At 42.5% G+C, this 22,253-nt stretch overlaps 1 protein-coding gene across 2 annotated transcripts in view; it reads left to right on the top strand.

The window, feature by feature from the left end:
- The window catches only part of ADCY7 (adenylate cyclase 7), a 125,097-nt gene that overhangs the window by 41,158 nt on the left and 61,686 nt on the right, over positions 1–22,253 (top strand). For both annotated transcript variants that reach the window (XM_084812993.1, XM_084812992.1), the window contains exons 2-4: positions 13,308–13,868; positions 14,859–15,065; positions 20,482–20,646. In XM_084812993.1, coding sequence (XP_084669119.1) covers positions 13,698–13,868; positions 14,859–15,065; positions 20,482–20,646 — 543 coding nt within the window. In that variant the 5' untranslated portion in view covers positions 13,308–13,697. The remainder of the gene's footprint in view (positions 1–13,307; positions 13,869–14,858; positions 15,066–20,481; positions 20,647–22,253) is intronic.

The following is a 22,253-nucleotide window of genomic DNA, read 5'->3' as shown; positions in this document are numbered from 1 at the left end:
GTGGGCTCCTTGCTGTTGAGCGGGCCTTAGCAGGTGCCCAACAATGCTGACCATGGACCACCTGGTGCTAGGATGCTTGCAAGGAATTCTGGCTTGATCCAGTGTTTTTAAGCAGGAGTGTCCCTTCAGGATTGCTTAACACATTCTTTTGTCTGCTAAAAATACTGAGGATGCATCATTACTTTGTAAATGAAGAGGAGAAGATCAGGCCAGATAGGTCAGGCCATCAGCTCAGGAAGGGATCTTTAATGACATGTTGAGACAGCCCTTTCCCTGGGGCTACATAAGACCTGTGTCTCCTGAGCGAAGTCAGAAGTGAGGAAGCCAGGCCAGAGAGCTTATGCCATCAACTCCAGAAGAGGCTTTAAATAGTCCTGAGAGAGCTATATTCTGGTGGGGTTTTGTTTCGGTAACGTTTGTTTGTTTCAGTATTTAAAAATTGTAAACTGCCTTGGCAGCAGGGCAATATAGAAATGTCTTAAATAAATATATATAATATAATACATTCAAAACACTGGACTATGAGATTCCAGTATAAAGAAAGTAATCCATACAAAACTGTAGTTGGCTTGCTCCTGAGGTAAGAGATGTATTGTGTTTCGGCCTACTGCTTCTAGACTAGGAGATGGTGGCTAGGACGGGACAGTAGCAGGAAGGCAGAACACCGAATAAGGAAGTACCTCATTAAACACTTTTTGTTCTGGGAACATTGAGCTAACATTGCTGTTGGGTTATAGTGATGGCTCTCCTCCTCCCCAGTCCCTAGCCCTGCTAGTCCATGCTGGCATGCAGGGATTGAAATGGGCTTGCCTTCCCCTTACTCCACCTGAATGTCTTAATTACTGATGATCCGTGCTTTGTGTCAGACTGCAAATCACCCACTAAATATGGCTTCTGACAGAATCCTTAGGATCCTGGACTGAGGGAAAAGTCGATCTCAAATGCCCTTTTTTAGTTTCAACATTGTGACCAGAGTGGGCAACTTGTGGCCCTCTAAATATTTTGGCCTGGAACTTCCATAATCCCCCAGCATTTACTATGGTAGCCAGGGCTGATGTGGGCCAAAATATCTGAAGGGCCAAAAGTTGCCCACCCCTGGACTGTAACAGAATCTCCTTTCTTTTCTGATGGTATTGAATTAATTTCCCCAGTAGCCATTGAGAAATAATAAGAACATGCACCACAGACTTAATCTGATTCTCAACAGTCATTCCTTTTTCTCAGGGAACCCTGGGACTTGTAATTCTGTGAGGAGAGCTAGTGGCTAAAGACTGAGCCATGGATCAGGAAGCCCCAGTTCAAAACTCACCTCTGTGATGAACTCACTAAGCACCCTGAGGGCCAAACGAAACATTCTGCTAATTGGCTTACTTACCTCAGTGTAAGCGTGCGTGGGCCCAGTTTGGATCAGGACTGTGGCAATTTGGGAGGGGGGATTTAAGCTTCCCCACTCCAGTGTTGATCCTGAAATGCCACCCCTTCTCCATGGGGGTGGGGGTGTTGTTAAAAAAAAAGAAAAAAACGTCTTCATTGCAATCTGCTATGTTTGATGAGCAGCAAGTGTAATGGCCCCAGGAGTGTAACCAAGTCACCTACAGTTTTAGAGGGGCCTAGAGTTCCATAGTGCTTGGCTTAGGTTCATTATAAGCCAAGCATTATGGAACTCTAGGCCCCTCTAAAACTACAGGTGACTTGGTTACACTCCTGGGGCCATTAAAAAAGGTAAAGGTAAAGGTGTCCCCAACCAGTCGTGTCCGACTCTAGGGTGTGGTGCTCATCTCCATTTCTAAGCCGAAGAGCCAGTGCCGTCCGAAGACGCTTCCGTGGTCATGTGGCCGGCATGACTGAACACCGAGGTGCATGGAACACTGTTACCTTTCCTGCCTAAGCGGTACCTATTTATCTACTTGCAATTTCTTGCTTTCGAACTGCTAGGTTGGCAGGAGCTGGGACTGAAGACGGGAGCTCACTCCGTCACATTACAGCAGGACATTTAGTTTGGCCATTAGCCAAGGTAGTTTCTCTCAAACTCTGCCCCTGCCCTCTGTAATATTGGGGGATAATTATAACGATTTATCTTATAGGGTCATTGTAAAGATTACAACTAGATAATGCACATGAAGCGCTTTTAACACTTGAAAGTGTTATACAAATGTTAACTATTACTATCATTTTCCAACAGAATTCTAGCGAAACTAGTTCTTTGGGGTCTGTGGGGGGAAGACGACTGTCATGAGAGCATTTATAATGATTATATACCAGTTGAAGTCTGAAGTGTAATATTCTTATTTCACCGCATTTCCTTTCTCTGCTTTACAGATTAGGAGAAAAAAATATGTGTCTCAAGTTGGTATCCTTTAATGTAGCTACCTATAGCTGTTTGACATCTTGCTATTTGAAGTGTTGTACATCTTCATGAAGGGGCTAATTGCGGGCTAACTTTACTGCTTCTCCGTGCAATAGGCTATTCATTGTCCTCTTATGCTTCTGATATTCTAGAATAAGAGGTAGAAAGCAGCATCTCTAATGAATAGTTACCTCACTGTTGAGGACACTCAGCAGTGTTTGGAAAGAGGTAAAATTTTAAAATAGGTCACTGGAAACTTAAAAGAATAATTGGGATATTGATTTATACAGTGGTTAAGATCAGTTGCAAGTTCACGGTGGCTGGAAAAATCTATCCATGAGGCTTAATGAGGAGCCTGGTGATCGTGAACTAATCGTATGTCTTGGGTTTGGAAAGGCACAAATTATAACTGACTCCCACACTGGTGTGATAGCCTTTGTTGCACCCTGGAGCTAGCTTGCTTATGAAAATCAGTGTTACGAAAAGTCATATTGTTCTTGTCTGGAACAAATTGTGAAAGTTAGCAGGTAGAACAGTTTTCCTTTTGAAGTGTGAAGCTTATGCTCAACAAAACCTTGGCTATGTGTAGTTCAGTAAAAAATGGTGATAGTTTGGTTTCCACAGGGTACTTTCCAGGTCATTCGAGGCCAATAATTTAAAGAGCAGGTCCTGGGCCATTTTGAGTCTGGGGCAAGCTGGCTTGAGCTGCACTCTGCCACCATACTGTTGGATATCTTTGATCTTTGCAATGCTGCTAGCTTTTACATGGTTTATTCTGTTTAAAACTTTATTTTAGGTTTAATATATGTTTATGCTTCTGTGTTCATAGAATTATAGAATCATAGAACAGTAGGGTTCGAAGGGGCCTATAAGACCATTGAGTCTACCCGCCTGATAATGCACAGTGTTTTATGGCTTTAAGGTTTTTTTGTGAACCACTCAGAGCTTTGGTTATTGGGTGGTACAGAAATGTAAAAAAATTATCTTTCATCTATCTTGTATTCTGTAATAAGGAAAGAGGACATGTGTCTGTCTGTCAGTACCACATCCCCAAGACTGTGAAATCTAGACACCTGAAACTTGGCATGCATACTGAGGGAACCCTAGAGGTGTGCTCTGTGGCGTTATTTTGTGTTTTTTAAATGCATTAATTACTTTAAATTAATTTAAATGTGTATGTGTGTTTGAAGCTTGCAGTTCTATCTATCTGTTCAATTTATGAGTTGCCCTATAGCCAAAGCTCTCAGGGCAACGTACATAATAAAAGCAAAAACAGTGCAACCAATGATAAAACCAATAATAAATCACATTAAAAAGTATTATTTTAAAAGCAGCAACAAAAAAATCAGTATTTGAAGGAGATAAATAACTAAACAGCTAAAAACAGGAAAGATAATTTTAAAATGCAGCATTATACATATTAAAATAAAAAAAGTAGCAGTTTAAAAGGCCTGGGAGAATAAAAAGGGCTTTTCCTGGCACTGACAAAGTAGGCACCAGGTAGACCTCTCTAGGGACCACCACAGGAAAGGTCTGCTCATGAGTAGCCACCCACCAAATCTCAGTATGCGGGGGCAGGGCCTCAGAAGACATCTCAGGGTATGGTCAGGAACATAATGGGAAGAGGCGGTCCTTTATATACCATGGCCCCAAGTTGTGAAGAGTTTTGTAGGATAACACCAGCATCTTGAATTGGGTGCAGAAATGAACTGGGAACCAGTGGAGATAGCACTGGTGTAATATGGTCATAATAGCCAGTTCCGGTCAATACCCTAGCTGCCATATTTTATACTAACTGACGTTTCTGGATTACCTTCAAGGGCAGCTCCACATACAATGCATTGCAGTAATCCAATTAGAATTTACCAGGGCGTGAATCAATTAATCCAGGCTGTCACCATCCAGGTAGGGTCGTAGCTGGCATACCAGCCTAAGCTAGTAAAAAGCGTTCCAAGCCACCGAAGGCACTTGTGCCTCTAGTAACAAAGTTTGATCTACAAGTACCCCCAAGCTACAGACTTGATTCTTTAGGGGGAGTGCAACCCCTTCCATAACAGATTGAACACCACTCACCCAGACAGTCAAACCACCCACCAACAGTACCTCCATCTTGTCTGGATTGAGTTTAAGTTTATTGGCCCCCATCCAGCCCATTACTGTGTCTAGGCACTGATTAAGCACTTCCACTGCCTCAGCTGAATTTGATGAGAAAGAGAGATAGAGCTGTGTGTCATCAGCATACTTCAGTCACTTTTTAAACCAGCGCATAGCTTTGCAGTCAGTAAAGTTTGAAGCTGGGGGTGGTGGTGGAGCAGTCTGAGGGACAATGTTATATGACCATCCTTCCCCCTGCTGTGGGGCATTCCCCTCAGGGGAATGGAGTGGAGAGATCCCTCCCTCAGGGAGCTGTATGGCTTACACCATGGCAGGGACTGTGGCTTCATTCACATGGTGTGGGCACAATGTGGACAACTCTGACAGCTGCATATGTTTGCTGAGGCTATTCTAACCCGTGCAAATTCAGGTCTGTTCACTAGTAAATAAATAAAATATCTCCTATCTCAGCTTTCCCAGCCTACCTCTTTGCCATCAACCTGGGTCCTTTGCCACTAACAAGCTATATAGTCCAACCCCTATTAGAAGCTCAAGATGATGACTGCTTGTGAAATACAAAACATGTATAGTCATGTGTCTTCTCCAAGAACAAACAAGTACTGTTTGTTGTTGTACTATTAAGTTCTTTATCCTGTCAAGTCACCTTAAAACCCCCCTCTAATTTGTAGCTGAGGAGGCATGTGATTACAATGATGAGCCAGATTATGGGTTGCCAAAATTACCTTCCAGCAAGTAAATGCTAGATAATATGAAATGTTGCGTGGAAGTTAAGTCTTGTTCGTTTATTTATTTAAATAGTTTTTGGCCACCTTTTAGAGTAAAACGTTCATAAAGTGACTTTCATAAAAACCTAGAAATACAATATACACAGTGCACATAGTTAAACTATGGAATTCGCTACCACAGGATGTAGTGATGGCCACCAGTATGGATGGCTTTAAAAGGTGGTTAGAAAAATTCCTGGAGGAAAAGGCTTCCAATGGCTACTAGTCTTGATGACCATGTGCTACCTCCAGTACCAGAGGCAGTGAGCCCATGTACACCAGTTGCTGGGGAACATGGGTGGGAGGGTGCTGTTGCACTCGTGTCCTGCTTGTGGGTTCTTGGTCGACAGCTGGTTGGCCACTGTGTGAACAGAATGCTGGACTAGATGGACCCTTAGTCTGATCCAGCATGGCTCTTCTTATGTTCTCATGTTCATAACTGTAAAATGCTGAAAGCAAAAATATATATATATATATTTATTTAAAATATTTCTTGCCTACCTTTCAGGGCAGAAGCCCTCCCTAAATCACAATGTTACCAAAAGTTAAACGGAAGTATAATTCTGCTTCAAACAAGAATATAATAGCGAGAGTAACAGCCCAGCATTTACCATTAAAATCAGCGTAATCTTATTATCCCTGGGAAGTAATCCCAGAGCTTTAGAATATTGAAAATTTCCCCGTCTGTAGGCAGAGAAGGAGGCCCGATACTGGTGGAAACTGCCGCTGCCATCCTTCCTCCATTTTGGTGCTTTGATGATAGGGGAGGAGATAGATCAGGGCAGATCAAGGGAGATCTTGGATCCTCAAATTTCTTCTGTGCCACCAACGAGGGCAAAAAAGTACATCAGCCTTGGAGCTGCCATACATACTTACTTGAAACCATTAGGAAGGAAAATTTGAAAAATAATGTCTGAGACTGAAAAACAGGATTAAAACAAGGGGGGGAAACATATCCCACCTTCCATGCTGGCCAGTGTCAGCCTGGCAAGGCTTTGGAATTTGAGGTTCTTCCATCATGTATTCTCCTTCCCCCAGCCCCATAAGAGTGCTTTTCTGAACACTTTAAAACCATTTCAGCATCATTTCAACCAGCCGGACCATGATGACCTTTGCAAGAGGTAGCAACTTGGAATAACTGGGGTCTTACAGGCTTGCATTAACGGACCTTGATCTGTGTACCCCAGTTGCTCACCAGCTTAATTGATCTCACCTGTAGGCACATTGAAACTGATCTTAGAATACTGGCAAGGTTTTTTTTTATTTTAAATTTGCAACAAAACAAAAGGAGGAAAAGAAAAAAAATTATAGCTACATGAATTTATCAGTTCCAATACATGCACATGAAATGTGTGTATGTGCATGTGAAAATGTGGCTTTTTAAGAATTATACATAAACGTCAACAAAAGCAGACCTAATATCCAAATTAGTATCCATTCGTAGGTGGTACACCACTTGTTCAAACGTCTTCAATGCATTACATTATAGGAGGTTAGCATTTATCCTTCCAGTGTTGTAATATCAGTCTTTTAGCTGTCAAATGGGTGCAGAGAATCCATTTGCGCTGATCATGCATTAACTTCCAAGAAGCAAGTAGTTAATTTAAAAGGACATGTACATCAGTAAATATTAAAGAATGTTCCACTACAAAGTTTATTCATATAATAACCTCCTCCCAGAAAGAGGCAACTATTGGCAAGTTTGTACTGGGGGCCTGGAAATGCACTGGCAAACACTGCAACTTTACAATGTTACATGCTCAGCCTCTCCTACCTCCATCAACATCTGGGCAGCCAGTTGAGGTTTCTAAATTGTCTTTAAAAATAGCCTCACGTAGACTCATTACAGTAGTCTAATCTGGATGTCACAAGAGCAACCTTCCCCAACATGATGCCTTCCAGATGTTTTGGACTTCAACTCCCATCAGCCCCAACCAGCACTGCTAATGGTCAGGAATTCTGGGAGTTGTAATCCAAAACATCTGGAGGGCATCAGATTGGGGAAGTATGTACTAGAACATGGATAACAGAGGCCAGGTCTTGAGTTAATCTTTCTGCTGTAGTGCTACATCTTTCTCTCACTCTCCTACCTAGACATGGGGTTGCATAACCTCCAACCTATTTTTTTTAATATATACATTTCCTGCCCCACTATTCTCAGGATCATCTCTCCTCACTCCAAAACTGACTCCTTACATTCCCTCTATAACCTAATACCTTGCCCAAAAATTCCAAATGATTTAAAAACTCGTATTTCTATGAATGTCTATTCAGATCTAAGCCCCACCATACTTAAATTGGATTTACTTCCAAGTAAGCATACATAGGATTGCAGCTTAATTTGGATACGTGGTTTGTAATTTTTGTGAACCATCCAGAGAGCTTCGGCTATTGGTCAGTATAGAAATGAAATAAATAATGTATTATTATTGTTGTTATCATTTTGTTGTTGTTGTTATTATTATTATTATTAATAATAATTTTGTTATTATTAATGTGTTAGTTTTTATAAATTGCTCTGATTGACAAGTGGGTTTTTTTTGTTCTCACTGACTATATTTGTCACTGGATCTTTTAGGTTCCAGCAATCAAATCCAAAATGCTTTCAGCTAAGAACTAAACAGAACCTTTTTACCCTTTTGATATAATACTTAACTTCTGAGATATACTGCTGGTTGACCAAAGCATGTTGTTAAAAAAAATCATTTTGTTAAAAAAAAAAAAAAGTTTCTTCACAGTAAATTAGACTGACGATCCAGATAAAGTGAAAGAAGAACTTTTTCTAGGATTTGGTGCTAAAGGAACTACTGGGCATTTACTCGGTGCCACTGTTTTTGTCCAAGGACCTGAGGAGGTTCCTTGTGTTTGAAACTGAGTCAATGTTCATTCCTAGTCTCAACAATACTGGTTCTACATGTGGTAAATAGGTGATTGATCAAGGTGGCTCTGTGCCAGGATTATGTAATAGGATGATGGAGGGTCAAATTCAGCATGAGTCATGTAGAAGCTGGTTACCTAGAATGGGAAAAATATCTGGTGTGATAAATGGATTCAAATGTGGCCTGGAAATCAAATTAAAAGTATTGTATTTGTTTGGGGGGCAGGGTGCAATGGGGAAAGAGAGCTTAAAAAAAAAAAAAAAGCTCAGTAGTTTACTAAAAAGTGACTACACCCTGTGGTGCAAGTATACTTGTATAATTTAATTGCAAGAAAATTAATTGATCAGTGTTACCGAGGACTTTGCCTTTGTTCTTTGCCAGGTGGGAGGACAAATACAATATACAAGCTGCGTCCTTGCTATTGGAAGTCTGAGTCTTGTTTTGTCATAGCAAAAATAAGACTCTTTATTTTTGTCAGATTACATGTCTTTGAACTTGAAGAAAAAGATAATGTACTGTTTATGATTTGGTACAGATAAAGAGCAAGGGAAGAAGTTGTTATAATCATCTCACTGCTCTTGAGGCTCAGGAAAAAGAGCACTATAAATAACTGCAGAGTCAGCTTTTGAGACATTTCTCCACTGTAATGGGAAATTGAACTGCCACTTCTCCTGCAGTTAAAATATAATGCAGCCTTCCCTAACCTGGTGCTCTTCAGATGTGTTAGGCTAGAACTCCCATCATTTCAGCACTGGGTAAAATATTTTTTTTTGCTGCAAAGAACCCATGGGCTTCTTTGATCTGTGGTTCCTGGTCTTACAAACTAGATTTTTACTGTTGATTTCATACTGAGTTTTACTGTAGTTTTATTTTTTAAAATATAGTGATTGTGAGGTGCCTTGGGTGTTGCTAGTATGTCAGTAGCAGGGAACCCTTTTGAACCCAAGGATTACATTGCTTTGTGGATAACCTTCTGGAGACTGTATGCCAGCAGTGTTGGTAAAAGCAACACGCACACACTCGTCCATCCATCCACCCCCACAATACATGCAGGCCTGTTGATATTTGGGAGCCCTCCAGACATGCCTGGGAGTCCCTGAACCTGCAGCAAATCCCTTGACGTGAAGGTTTATGCTTAAATCAATCATCAGTTGCACATAAATAACACTCAACAGCTCCATAAATTGAAAGAGGGAGCCACATTTTTAAAATATGCAGTTAACAAATTAGCTTGCTTAATAGTCTTTTGTTGCCTATAATGGGTTGGCAAGCAGTGTGTTGGATTGCTTTTGCATATGCCCAGGTGCAGGAGTCAAAATGAAGAGGGGCTGAGGGTGGGTATGGAGTATTCCCCTGAGACAGATGCAAGATATCTCTGCCTTTCATCTTTTCAGTATGGTGTTGACAATGAGCCCTTGGGCAACTAAAACAAGGTATTGTAAGAAGATCAAGGCGTTTATTTCTGAAGGTCAGTAAGGCTTTGCTTTAATCAAATGTCAGACATTTCATCAACTCGGGTAACTCCCTGCACAGGCTGCTCTAGTCTTGCTTTGCTATAAATAGCTCTTGTGTGGGCTTCTATATAGTCTGAGTTCAAGAAATTCTAGCTGGCTAGAAGAAGTGCCTCTACCCACAAAAGCTTCCCCATTTGCTTCAAAGGAGGAAGAAGATACTGTTGTTCCTTGTATGTGTGGGACTGGTCTCTCTGTTGAAATTAATGGTGAGACCCCACACATTTCTATCGCAGAATTGGAAAATGAGTTGTCCTTACATTGAGTCTTTGATTAAGATAGACCAGGGATGAGCAACGTGTGGCCCTCCAGGGATGAGTAATGTCTGGCCCTCCAGCTGTTGTTGGACTGGAACTCCCATTATCCTAGCCAGCATAGTTAATGGCCCAGCGACATCTGGCAGCCAACAACATCAGGAGGGCCAAAAGTTACCCGTCCCTGAGCTCTGTGATCAGCAGAATCCCATGGAGTTACTCTTGTTGGACTGTTACCACTTCAGAACGCAGTCAGGAGAGTGGCATATTTTAATACCTGCCCATAAAAAAATAAACATAAAAATGATACAACTCCTTCCTTCCCCTAAAAAGCTAGCGTATCAGTAAGAAGGCTAAGGTAGAATCCTTTTGCCTGACATGTTACTTCTCTATGTTTTCCATGTTGGAGTGCATTGAAATAAGTTCCCCCATGCATAGAGTCAGCTCAAATTTCAACATATTTTTGCTTGGTGTATAGCTTGACCTCCTTCCTTCCTTCCTTCCGTCCGTCCTTCGGAGCTGATGTGTAGAAATGGAATATGATAGCGGTTGCTCATTTAGGTTTGGGAAAACATAAATGGCTGGGAAGATCCAAGGAACTGCACACGTAGTTTCCTGTGGCCAAAAGTTTTGGCCTTTTTCTTTTTTATTACTCCAGACCCTCCTGTACTGAATGACCAACTACATCTGAAACTGGACTTTTAGAAGGACCACTTGCACCCATATGCGTTGATCCATTATTTGAGATCTTCATCAGAGGCCCTAACTGGAGGTTGGGACTGGAACTGGAGACAGGGCCTTTTTGGTCATCGCATTGCAGCTGTAGGATACCCTCTCTAGAGTTGCTTCCCTGGCAGTGTCAATAATGAGTTCTAGGCACCAGTTTAAGTATTAACCATTTAACCAGGCTTTTAATAAACAATTGGTGAAGATTTTTTTTAGCTGTTCTGTGTTAACATTCTGTTGGGGTTTTGGTTCTGCTGTTCTATCCTGCTGTTTTATTGATTGAGTGTTTTTAGGGTTTTAAGAAATTTGTAAAGCTTTAATTGATACTTGTTTTAAGTTACCTTTGAAATTTTAAGTGAAAGGCTGGAATGCAAATGTCTTCAATAAAATTAGTTTGTGATACAGCATGAGGGGTTAGTGTCTAAAGGTAAGTGTGTGTGTGTGTGTGCGCGTGTGTGTGTGCGCGTGTGTTGGGGGAATACAAAATCCGACTGAGCATGCCTAGCTTTTTGGATCCCGTCCAATATTTTTGTTGCTTTCTGAGTTTTTAGTTTAGTTTAGTGTAGTTTATTTATTTATTTAATTAAATTTTTAAAATCTATACTGCTTTTCATTTAAAAAGAGAAACCGAAAGTGGTTTCAGGTCAGCCTTGAGGACTTCTACTATTGCAGCCCTATTGGGTACTATATCCACTAGCAGTGGGGCTTGGTGTGCGTGTTTTTAAATAACTGCTTTATCACTGGCAGATAACTGACCTAGATCTAGCTTTCCTTACAAGTTTTCTTGTGGTGCTCTATTGCTGTTGGGATTTGAGCCAAGAGATTCCATGGCAATGGATGTTCAGTAGTAAAGTTAAATTATCAATTATACTTGATACCACAATTATACTACAACTACATTATTGTGTAGTTAAATTATCAAGCTTTCAAAATATCCCTCCTCCCCGAACTTCATGCTCTTTTTCCCATCGTTCCTAAGGTAAGACTTTCTTGGCATTAGATTGAATATATTCACCCTGTTTTGAAAGTCAGCGTTGCTAGAGAATTGTAGTTCATTCATTTATTGTTTATTGGTGGTGTGATACTGTTGTGACCATGGACGCAATGCTACTTTTAATGTAAAGCTTTCACCTTTCAGTTGGAAGCTTTGCAGATTTGGCTATTCATGGGTGCTACAGCTGTGTTGGAGAAATACATATCTCCCATCCTGTGTTTATGCTTTTGAGCAACTACATATGTATGTACTTCTGTAGAGATTTATTATTATTAAAACACTTTGTAGGACTGGGACCTAGGCTTAATATTTTCATCGGCCTTAGGCTGAAAACAGTTAACTGGGAGTAAGTCCCATTGAAGTCAGTGTTCTAAGTAGACATGCCTACAATTGCACTGTTAGGCTACAATCCTCTGTATGCCTGCTTGGGAGTAAGAACACAATGGGACTGACTTCTGTATGTAAAGGGATGGATTGTTTTAATTTACAGGGTAACTCTGAAGAAACTTCAGTTCCCCCATCTGTATAATGGAAATACACTCAATGATGGAAAGAAGATCCCAGATGTCTTAACATTTAATGCTGACCCCTAAAAACATTTTTTCATTCCTGTGCAAGTCTGGATCATACGAATATGAAATAAGTTTTCTAGGGCTGCAATGATTGATAGGTTTGATTAATTACTACAATTTAGGTGCTCCTGAATCTGACAAGTTTTTTTCCCCAATTTTCTTTTTTAGTGAAGTATTTATAAAAACTGCAGATGACAAGCACCATCTTAGAGGAGGAATTTTCCCCTCCAGGTTGAATGCCTCTCTTAAAATGGTGCCTGCGATGACACACGCATGCATCATTCCAAACAAATAATGCTTTCTTTTTTTTTTTTTTTGCTCTGGAACTCTTGTTTTGACTGTCATGCAAATGTTACTGGATTGTAGACGAAACTCAGATGATTGATCAACTGAAATTTCTTTAATTGGGTGACATCTCTAATATACCCTTTATACAATAAGCCCCCCGAAGTTCCTAGTCTGCATTTTTTTTTTACTAGCCTGCTAACAACTAGTGTTGCTGGCTACAGAGGAAGAAGCACTGTCCTCTACAGTCCACATGGAAATTCAGGTTGCTAGTCTTTTAGCAGGCTAATAAAAACAGAGAGCTTTCAATGGACTGGCAGAAAAAAGGACAAAGCAGTCTGTTCTCTTTCACTGGCCTGCCTGTTTTCTGTACTGGTTATGGAAGAAGGGACTTTCCTTCTTCTGTGGCTAGCACAGAAACCAGATGGACTGGCGGAAGAGGAATCTGCCCCGCCCCCATCAGCCCACTCATTCATCTGCATGGAATTCCTGGTCGCCATAGGCGACCACAATTGTTAAATACAAGGCAGCGCTCTGATGTTTTCAGTATTTTTAGTGATGTACTCAGGTATAATATTAAGATGCATGTAAGGAATTGCAACTCTGAATGTTGTAAGAGAAAAACAGCTTATTAATAATCATTTCAGAACCGCAATGTTACAGTATTTCTTTATAATAAGAGGAACATAGTGTTAAAGGGATGGATGTGACTCATTCTCTTGGGAGAGGAGCAGGGGGGGCTGCCCTTGTTAAATAATATTTACCTTGAGTCTGAAGAACATACACTTCTTCTTAAACAAAGGCACACCTGTTGCACTGAAGCCTTTAAAAAAAAATCCTCTGTCGCTTTTTCTCCTCAGTTTGTCCCACAAAGCACTCATCTCAGAGAATTGCTGACAGCGTGCGGAAGATGTTTGAAAGAGTATAGCAGAATAGCAACAGCCTCCCATCAGCAGCACAAATAGCAATCAAGTCTAGAAAAACATGTGTGGAACTGTTGATGAGTAGCACATGGCTTTGGAGTGGAGGAGGAGAAGGAGGAGGGGGGCACTTCTCTTCCAATTTATGCTGAGATCTGAGGGACTTAATGCTTATAAGAAGAGATGCTAACGCAGAACTCAAGTCTATCGATGTGGCCAAACAAGGCAGACCTGACGGAGACTTGACTGGCAAGAAGCACGACAGGAGGAAGAGGACAGATCTGTCTTGCCTCTTGTAAAAGAGAGGCACAGAGGCAAACCAGAATTAAAATGCCAGCTAAAGGCAAATACTTTTTAAATGAAAACGACGGCTGCAAGATAACGGACCCTTTGTATGAGAAGTACCGCTACTCGAGTCAGCAGCACCCTCTACTTTTCTTCCTGCTGTTCATTGCTGTTGCCTACTGTATGACGCTCATCATAGTTCTCGTCAGCTACGATGTGAGTAGTATATGCCACTGCTCTTACATTTTATAGGCTCTGAAATGAAGCCAAAACATTACAGTAGAATATAACGGCATCTGGAATGAGAGGGGCATCAGAAACTTTGCTTCGCAGTTTTTCCACTCATTTCTGAGTTCATGCACTCCTAGAGAAGCTGACAGCAAAAAGAAAGGTGGTCTCTCAAACATGAGAAGTGGGGATGAGAGGTTTACCAAGGGTGCTGCATTTTTTAAAGGAACTCTGGAATCCAATTTCAGGCTTAATTCTAATTGTTTTCGAAATACAGTACTCTCAATGGGAATTGCTTGTTAATGCCAAATTGTAAACGCTTCAAATGAAACTCAGTTTATAAATGTGATAAGTTTTGGAGTTTATGAAATATGATAAGTTTCAGAGTTATACTTTTATCCTGGCAGTGTAGCATAGACTCGGTGGCACCACCTGTTGAAACAATCAGATAGCAGGTCATGTGAAAGTCCTGTACCAGAGATCTTGGAGAAGATCGGGGTGGGCAGAAGGGCAATTGGGATCTACTGATAGGTTTCTGGGTGATTTGCAGTAGATTGGCAAGGATTTCTGACTCCCAGTTGTTGAACAGCAGCAGCAAGATTATACTGCCTAAATAATACTGCTAAAATGAAGGAAGGAGTTTGTTCCATTTTGGTATTCAAAACAAATTCCTGGGCTCAGAATTGATTCTAAGTGTATTTCATTTGTGCTAGCCTCCAGTTGGTGAATTAAGAGGTTCTAGTAAAAAAGAGAGAAAAAAGGTCTGCCCACCTCTGGAGTAGACAGTACTGGGCTACATAGACAAATAGACGAGATCAGACTAAGGCAGCTTCCTGTGTTCCTAATGTGTAACAGGTCTATTATGTTGTGTTTAAAACTTCTGGGTTATTATGTTCTGATATGTTTAAACTTCACAGATTGCTGTGAAATTGCATTATCAAAGTCATGAATGGGTAACGTTTCCTTTATTTTCAACAGGCACCACGAGATCATCTTCCATTTGTTATTACAGTGAGCAGTGCTCTCATGCTCTTTACGATCATGTATGTTCTGGTATATATTGAATACTTCATTTGGTGCCGTCTGAAACTGTTCGCTGTTCTGATTTGGTTCTGCTTGGTGGCTGTAGGATATGTGTCTATTTTTGACAGCGGAATTATTCCTCAACCTGCTGCATGGGAACAGGTATTTACATTATTTATTTATCTCTCATCCAAACCTTCCCTCATAGAGCTCAGGACAAGGTATGTGGCCAACCTGGTGACCTGTATATGTTTTGGACTGCAACTCCCATCACCCTGACCATTGGGCATGCTGGGTGGAGCTGATGGGAGTTGTAGTCCAAAACACCTGGAGGGTACTGTGTTGGGGAAGGTTGGTATATGGACTCTTCCCACCCCACATCTCATTCTGTTGTCCTCCTTGTGAGGTAGGTTAGGCTTTGAGATAGTGACTGACGAAAAAGTCACCCAATGAGCTCAACTACATGGATGAGTGGAGATTTGCTGCTTGGTTTCAACAGTCTAGGTTGCGTATTTCATGCATTATAGCACACCGGCTCTCTCGGTAGTGCTGTATCTATCTATTCTGTGCTTCCATAAACTCATTTTAAAGTCCATGTTTAAAAGAAACCAAATGCCTTCAAATTTAGGGCAGTCTGGATATCCCCAGACACTGCCCATTATGCAAATGGGCATGGTTAATCACCTGCAGGGCGGAGAATCATTTAATTATGACATCAATTTGCAAAACTAATACTGCTTTGATTATGAGCAATTAGGGGCACCATTGAGAGTTAACAGTTGTGGATATGCCTTAGAGAACTGTTATGTAAAACTGGAGAGAGATTTGAGAGAGGCTGTCTGACTGCCTGAAATGGACAATAAGAATATACATAATAACCTTGTGTATGTTTGGTTGTGGTTGGACCTAGTTATTTGGTATCCGTTGCTTACAGACAGGTTACACCAAAAAAGGTACAAAACGTTCTAGTAAAATGTTATTATTTAAACATAATAGGTGTGTCTTTTTTTAAGTGTTTGAATGTAAAAATGTGCAAGATGATCCAAACTGTAACTTCTTCAGTTACACTTGGGAGGCATAGAGATGTTTTTATTTTATTCTTAATGGTTATATCCTGGCCTTCTTTCCAAGAAGTTCAGGTCACCTTACTTGATTCTCTCTCCCCACACCTCTGTTTTCTCCTAATAACAATACTGTGAGGTAGTTTAGGCTAACAAAAAGCACCTGGTGAGTTTCATGGCTCAGAGCAGGAATTTGAACCTGGATCTTCCTGGTCTTACACCACCACTCTAACTACTGAAATCAGCCTAGGTCTTGGTGAAGTACTGTGAGAGAATGATTTGCCCGTTCTCATGGGGTAGGGACATCTCTGCTGCAAACTGGGCCTTTAGGACTACAGTGCAAGAACGATGCTGACAGGAAGGATATTTAAAGGAAACACACCAAGGATATGTTGGGCTCTGGATAGGGGTGAATGCTCCTTCCTTGTTCTCCTCAACCTCTCAGCAGCTTTCGATACCGTTGACCACGGTATCCCCCTGGACCGCCTGGAGGGGTTGGGCATTGGGGACACCGTATTGCGGTGGTTCTGGTCCTTCCTCTCCGGCAGGTACCAGAGGGTAGCACTGGGAGAGGAGGTTTCGGACCCGTGGCCACTCACTTGTGGGGTGCCACAGGGTTCCATCCTCTCCCCGATGCTATTTAACATCTATGTGAAGCCGCTGGGGGCTATCATCAGGAGGTTTGGGGTGCGGTGTCATCAATATGCGGATGACACGCAGCTCTATTTCTCGTTTAAATCTTCACCAAGGTTGGCCGTAGAATCCCTGTCCAAATGTCTGGAGACGGTGAGTGGCTGGATGGGGAGGAATAGGCTGAAGCTGAACCCTGACAAGACCGAGGTACTTTTGGTGGGAGACAAGAGGAGGCTGGGGGATGATGACCTGGTGTTGAATGGGGTACGGCTACCCTTGAAAGACCAGGCCCGCAGCCTGGGGGTCATTTTGGACTCCCAGCTGTCCATGGAGGCTCAGGTGTCAGCTGTGAGCTGGACAGCACTGTATCAACTCCATCTGATACGGCGGCTGCGCCCCTTCCTTCCCGACCATCTGCTCCCATCGTTAGTACATGCCCTGGTCTCCTCTCGTTTAGACTACTGTAATGTGCTCTACGTGGGGTTACCCTTGAAGACGGTTTGGAAACTGCAGCTGGTACAGAACGCGGCGGCTCGCCTGATTAAAGGCAGCCGCCAGCAAGATCACATCACTCCAGTGCTGAAGGAGTTGCACTGGTTACCAGTTGTTTTCCAGGCCAAATTCAAGGTGTTGGTTTTGACCTTTAAAACCCTATATGGTTCCGGCCCAGCCTATCTTAAGGAGCGCCTCCAGCAGCACCAGACAGGCCGCTTAACAAGATCAGCCTCGGATGGCCTTGTCTCTGTCCCATCAGCCAGGACAGCTAGACTGGTGGGGACGAGGGAGAGGGCCTTTTCTGTGGTGGCCCCCACTCTGTGGAATTCCCTCCCTAGGGAACTCCGTCATGCCCCCTCTTTAATGAGCTTCCGTCGTGCATTAAAAACGCTGTTGTTCAGGCAGGCGTTTGGGGTGGGTTAGGGTATTTTAGAACACGTTTTTATTGTAGAATTTTATTGTTTTAAACTGTTTTTATTGTGTGTTGTACATCGCCCAGAGTGGCTGGGTGACCAGCCAGATGGGCGATTAATAAATTTAATAATAAATAAATAAATAAATAAATATGTAATCCAGAAAACCCTGGCATTTCCTCAGAGCCTACACATGGGCTCATACTTACTCATCTTAAAAGACACGTTGGCCCCCGTTGCTAACCTTTCCCTGGAATGCACAGAATGGCTGGTATGTTCTAGAGTGTGCTTTCAGTTCACAAGGGGTTAGAGTGTACAGAAGAGTGTGCCTGCTTGAATGTTCCCCAGAATCCTCTTCTGTACACACAGGTTCCCCAAAAGGGTAGGGTAAACAAACAATGAGAAGTTGGGTGTGTTAATCAAGAGGGGAGAATCTCCATACTGGAGAATCTGTTGACTCTTCTCTCTGTTTCTAGTGGTCTAGTGGTCTGGACATTCTCCTCCATCCACTTGGAGGCATGTTCTTTTTTCTTAGAAGAAAATCTTGGCTGGGACTGGGACAAACTTTGGGGTTATGGGGTCTACTTTGTTTGGGTTCTTTAACTAGAAGTTTGAGGTCCACTATTTAGATCCAAGAGCAAAATAGAGTGAGGCGGGAGAGAATATGAGAGTCCATTATCTTCTGCACCCCATGAGCCATGCATTGTGTGTACAAATACAAACCTGTATCTGAGTTACTGTAGATCAGGGATTTTAACACAAAACTCTCAAAGTGGTCAGTAGAGTTGCACAGGGTCCTGCAGGGTCAGTAGTGTAGTGGTAAAGGTTGAATTGTAGGCACTCATCATGATAGTCGTTGTCACCCCCCCCACCCCCGAGAGTCCAAACATTCAGACTCTGTCTTTTTCCATATCAGCAAACCATTTCTAGCAGTTTTCATCTGCCAGGAACAGGTCTTTTGTAAAAATGTGTCTTAATTGCCTATTCAAGACCAAGCCACCCCAAAATACTTTGCATTACAACAGGGAACAATGTACTTTTGCTGGGAAACACCCCCCCACACACTGTGTGGATTGCAGCTAAACTCAGAGGGAACAGGGAATTCTGAGGGGGGTCAGTGCTGATTCCTCTACACCAAATTAGTAAATTTTTATTGGATCAGGAGAAAGCCAGGGAAGCACCGACCAATCCAGAATTAAATGTTGTCTCCTCAGATAGATGACCACCCACCAATACTACCTCTGTCTTGTTGTGCTTGTGTCTCAGTTTATTGGCTCTCATCCAGAACCTCCTCTCCATCTATATTTTTTGATGAATAGGGTGTTTGCATGTTGTTGTTCAGTCGTTCAGTCGTGTCCGACTCTTCGTGACCCCATGGACCATAGCACGCCAGGCCTTCCTGTCCTGCGCTCTCTCCCGGAGTGTGCTCAAGTTCGTATTCATTGCATCGGTGATGCTATCTAGCCATCTCATCCTCTGCCGTCCCCTTCTCCTTTTGCCTTCAGTCTTTCCCGGCATCAGGGTCTTTTCCAGAGAGTTTTCTCTTTGCATTAGGTGGCCAAAATATTGGAGCTTCAGCTTCAGTATCTGTCCTTCCAATGTGCAGTCAGGGTTGATTTCCTTTAGGATTGACTGATTGGACATCCTTGCAGTCCAGGGGACTCGTAAGAGTCTTCTCCAACACCACAGTTCGAAAGCATCAATTCTTCGGCGCTCAGCCTTCCTTATAGTCCAGCTCTCACAGCCATACATTACTACTGGGAAAACCATAGCTTTGATTAGACGGACCTTTGTCGGCAAGGTGATGTCTCTGCTTCTTACTATGCTGTCTAGGTTTGCCATAGCTTTCCTCCCAAGGAGCAAGCATCTTTTAATGTTTGACCACCTCCAGCTTACTTTGATTCATTGATCTTACATTCCAGGTTCCTAAACAATATTGTTCTTTACAGCATCGGATTTTCTTTTCACCACCAGACACATCCACAGCTGAGTGTCCTTTCGGCTTTGGCCCAGCCGCTTCACTCTTTCTGGCCCTACTTGGAAATACCCTCTGCTCTTCCCTAGTAGTATATTGGACACCTTCTGACCTGAGGGGCTCATCTTCCGGCATCATATCTTTTAGCCTTGTGATACGTTCCATGGGGTTTCCTTGGCAAGAATACTGGTGTGGGTTGCCATTTCCTTCTCCAGTGGACCACATTTTGTCAGAACTCTCTGCCATGACCTGTCCGTCTTGGGTGGCCCTGCACGGCATAGCTTATGGCTTCACTGAGTTACGCAAGCCCCTTCGCCACAACAAGGCAGTGATCCATGAAGGGGGTTTGCATGTTCCCCACCCATTTGTATGTGGAGAAATCCTGCCTTTTCCTCCAAGGAGTCCAGGGCATCATAATTGATCCTCCTCCTCTCCATTTCATCCTCACCACCCTGTGAAGTAGGTTAGGCTGAGAGTCCGTTCACATGATTGCAGGCACCCTGTGATCATGTGAACGTGCTGGCTGCAACTGGTTCATGCCGGCTGCAGTTGTGAATATTCAAGCTGCGGCGAGCGGTCACTGAGGCTTATGTTGTGCGAACCTGGGCAGAATGGCTTGTTGTCATGGGTAACAAGCCACCCAGAACCCATAGACTGCAGTAGGATTCTGGGGTGGCTTGTTAACCATGGCAGCAAGCCACACTGCCCGTGTTTAAGCCAGGTGTTGGAAGTTGTGTGAACTGGCACACAGACTGGCCCAGAGTCACTCCGTGAGCTTCATGGCCAAATGGGGACTTAAACCCGGTCTTCCCAGTCCAACTCTCTAACCATTACACCCCACTGGCGCTCTCTGAATTGTGTGTTGTATACCTCTCATTTTATACTGTTCTCTTAAAGCTTTAATGAGTGCTGCTTCCTTTGTAATTTCTGTTTTCCTTTTGAAACGTATGCACTTGGTAGACATTTGAAAAATATCAAGCCTCTCCTTGTTTCTTTTACAGGTGCCATTTTTCCTGTTCATAATCTTCACGACTTATACCATGTTACCCTTTGGAATGAGAGACGCTGTAATCTTCAGCAGTTTTTTAGCATTGTCCCATATTGTAGTCCTAAGCATCACCTTAGCAGACAGCAACAAACAAGATCCAAAGAACCTAACATTTCAGGTAAGGCAAGTGTCTTTAGAGATAAGAAGGAAGCTGGTATTGCTCTCTCTCTGCTGCCTTTCTGCTGGCAGGCAAAGACCGCTTTATTCAAGCGGGCCTTTGATGTGTAAGCAAGTCTGTTGGGTTGGAGGCTATTTTTATTATGTTATTGTTGTGTTTCTAATTGTGTTTAATGCATTTGTTTTTTTGTTTTTATCAAGTTTTATTAGTGATTGGAAGCCACCTTGAGTGCCATTTTTGGCAGAAAGGCAGGGTATAAGTCAAACAAATAAATAAACAATTGAATTATCTTTTGTGTGTCCATATGTCTATTTCACTGTTTGTTTATTACATTTCTATACCACCCATTAGATGAAGCTTGCTGGGTGGTTTACAAGACTCTAGTGTTGCAACCCAATTTGAATAAATTTTAAATTGGTTAATCGTACGAGTTTTAGTCAATTAATATATTAATCAATTGAGTTAAATTTGCATATGGGTAAAAACAATATTTCTTAAGCAAGAAGAATACTGCTTTTGTTAGATAACGCAGTCATGTGTCATAGATGGCATTGTTTTAAAAGAGGCATTTCCTCCTATGGGATAGAGAAGTGTGGGTGGGGGATGCCTCTTTTAAGATGGTGCTGCAGATTTTAAATTACTTGAACTAAAAATGTTTTTAAAATAAATTGGCTGCCTGGTTACTTTTCTAGTCAATTAAGGGCACAATCCTATCGAGTTAGGTGGCCGCTGCTGAACCCGGAGGCAACTGCCTATCCAAAGCAGGGCAGGAGAAGCATGGAGGGGATCATTCCCTCCTCGCTTCTCCTGCCTTGCTTTTTCGGCTAGAGAGCTGATTGCGGCTGTGTAGCCACGGGAGCATGGAGCGGGGAAGGAGGCTGCTGTACGACACATAGGATGTGTCGTACACACAGCTACACCCTCCCTGCCCTGGAATGCCCCTTTCCGGCCACTCCACACTCCTCTTGTGAGCGCGGAGGACTGGGCTGTTCCACGCTTCCTCCGAGGCAGCGCAGAAGTAGCGGGAGGTCGGTTCCCGGAAAACGGCATATCCTATAGCCATCTAGCCACTGTCTAGTGGCCGTAGTATTGCTCCCTCTAGGGTTTTAATATATTAATTTAACGAGCATTGATCAAGCATTACAGCCCTGTTATTTACACATTCAAGCATATTTGTTAGAAGAATAGTAAGTGGTGGTTGGAAACACTGATATCCTGATTTCCTGTTGTCTTGAGATGTAGTGCCATTTTCTGTGTGTATGTGTGTGTGTATATATGTTGTCCTTTGTTATGTTCCAACATGAGCATTGGCCGTTGCTGGCTTTGTAAACCTGGTAGCGTTCTTGTCAGAAGCCAGGAAGAATCTTGGACAAACTTAGGAAGCAGTAAAACAAACATCAATTCAAGTAAGGCCGTGAAAGAGTTTGGAGGGGGCGGGGTCCCAGTTTTAGAATTTGGGCACAGCCTACAGAAAGTATCAGCATGCACCTGCTGAGTTGGATTTTTCCCCCTGAAGTTATTTGTCTGAAGCAGCAGATCAGTCATTTTTAGAATAAAAAAAATTGTGCGGTGTGCACAGATGATTAAATCCTGAATTCGTGTCAGGT

Source organism: Heloderma suspectum, chromosome 8 (genome assembly GCF_057233095.1).
Source record: "Heloderma suspectum isolate Gila_16-S chromosome 8, 16-S_ref, whole genome shotgun sequence".
Classification (NCBI taxonomy): Eukaryota; Metazoa; Chordata; class Lepidosauria; order Squamata; family Helodermatidae; genus Heloderma; species Heloderma suspectum.
The sequence above is the reverse complement of the archived record's forward strand: the minus strand, read 5'-3'. Positions and strand labels throughout refer to the sequence as shown.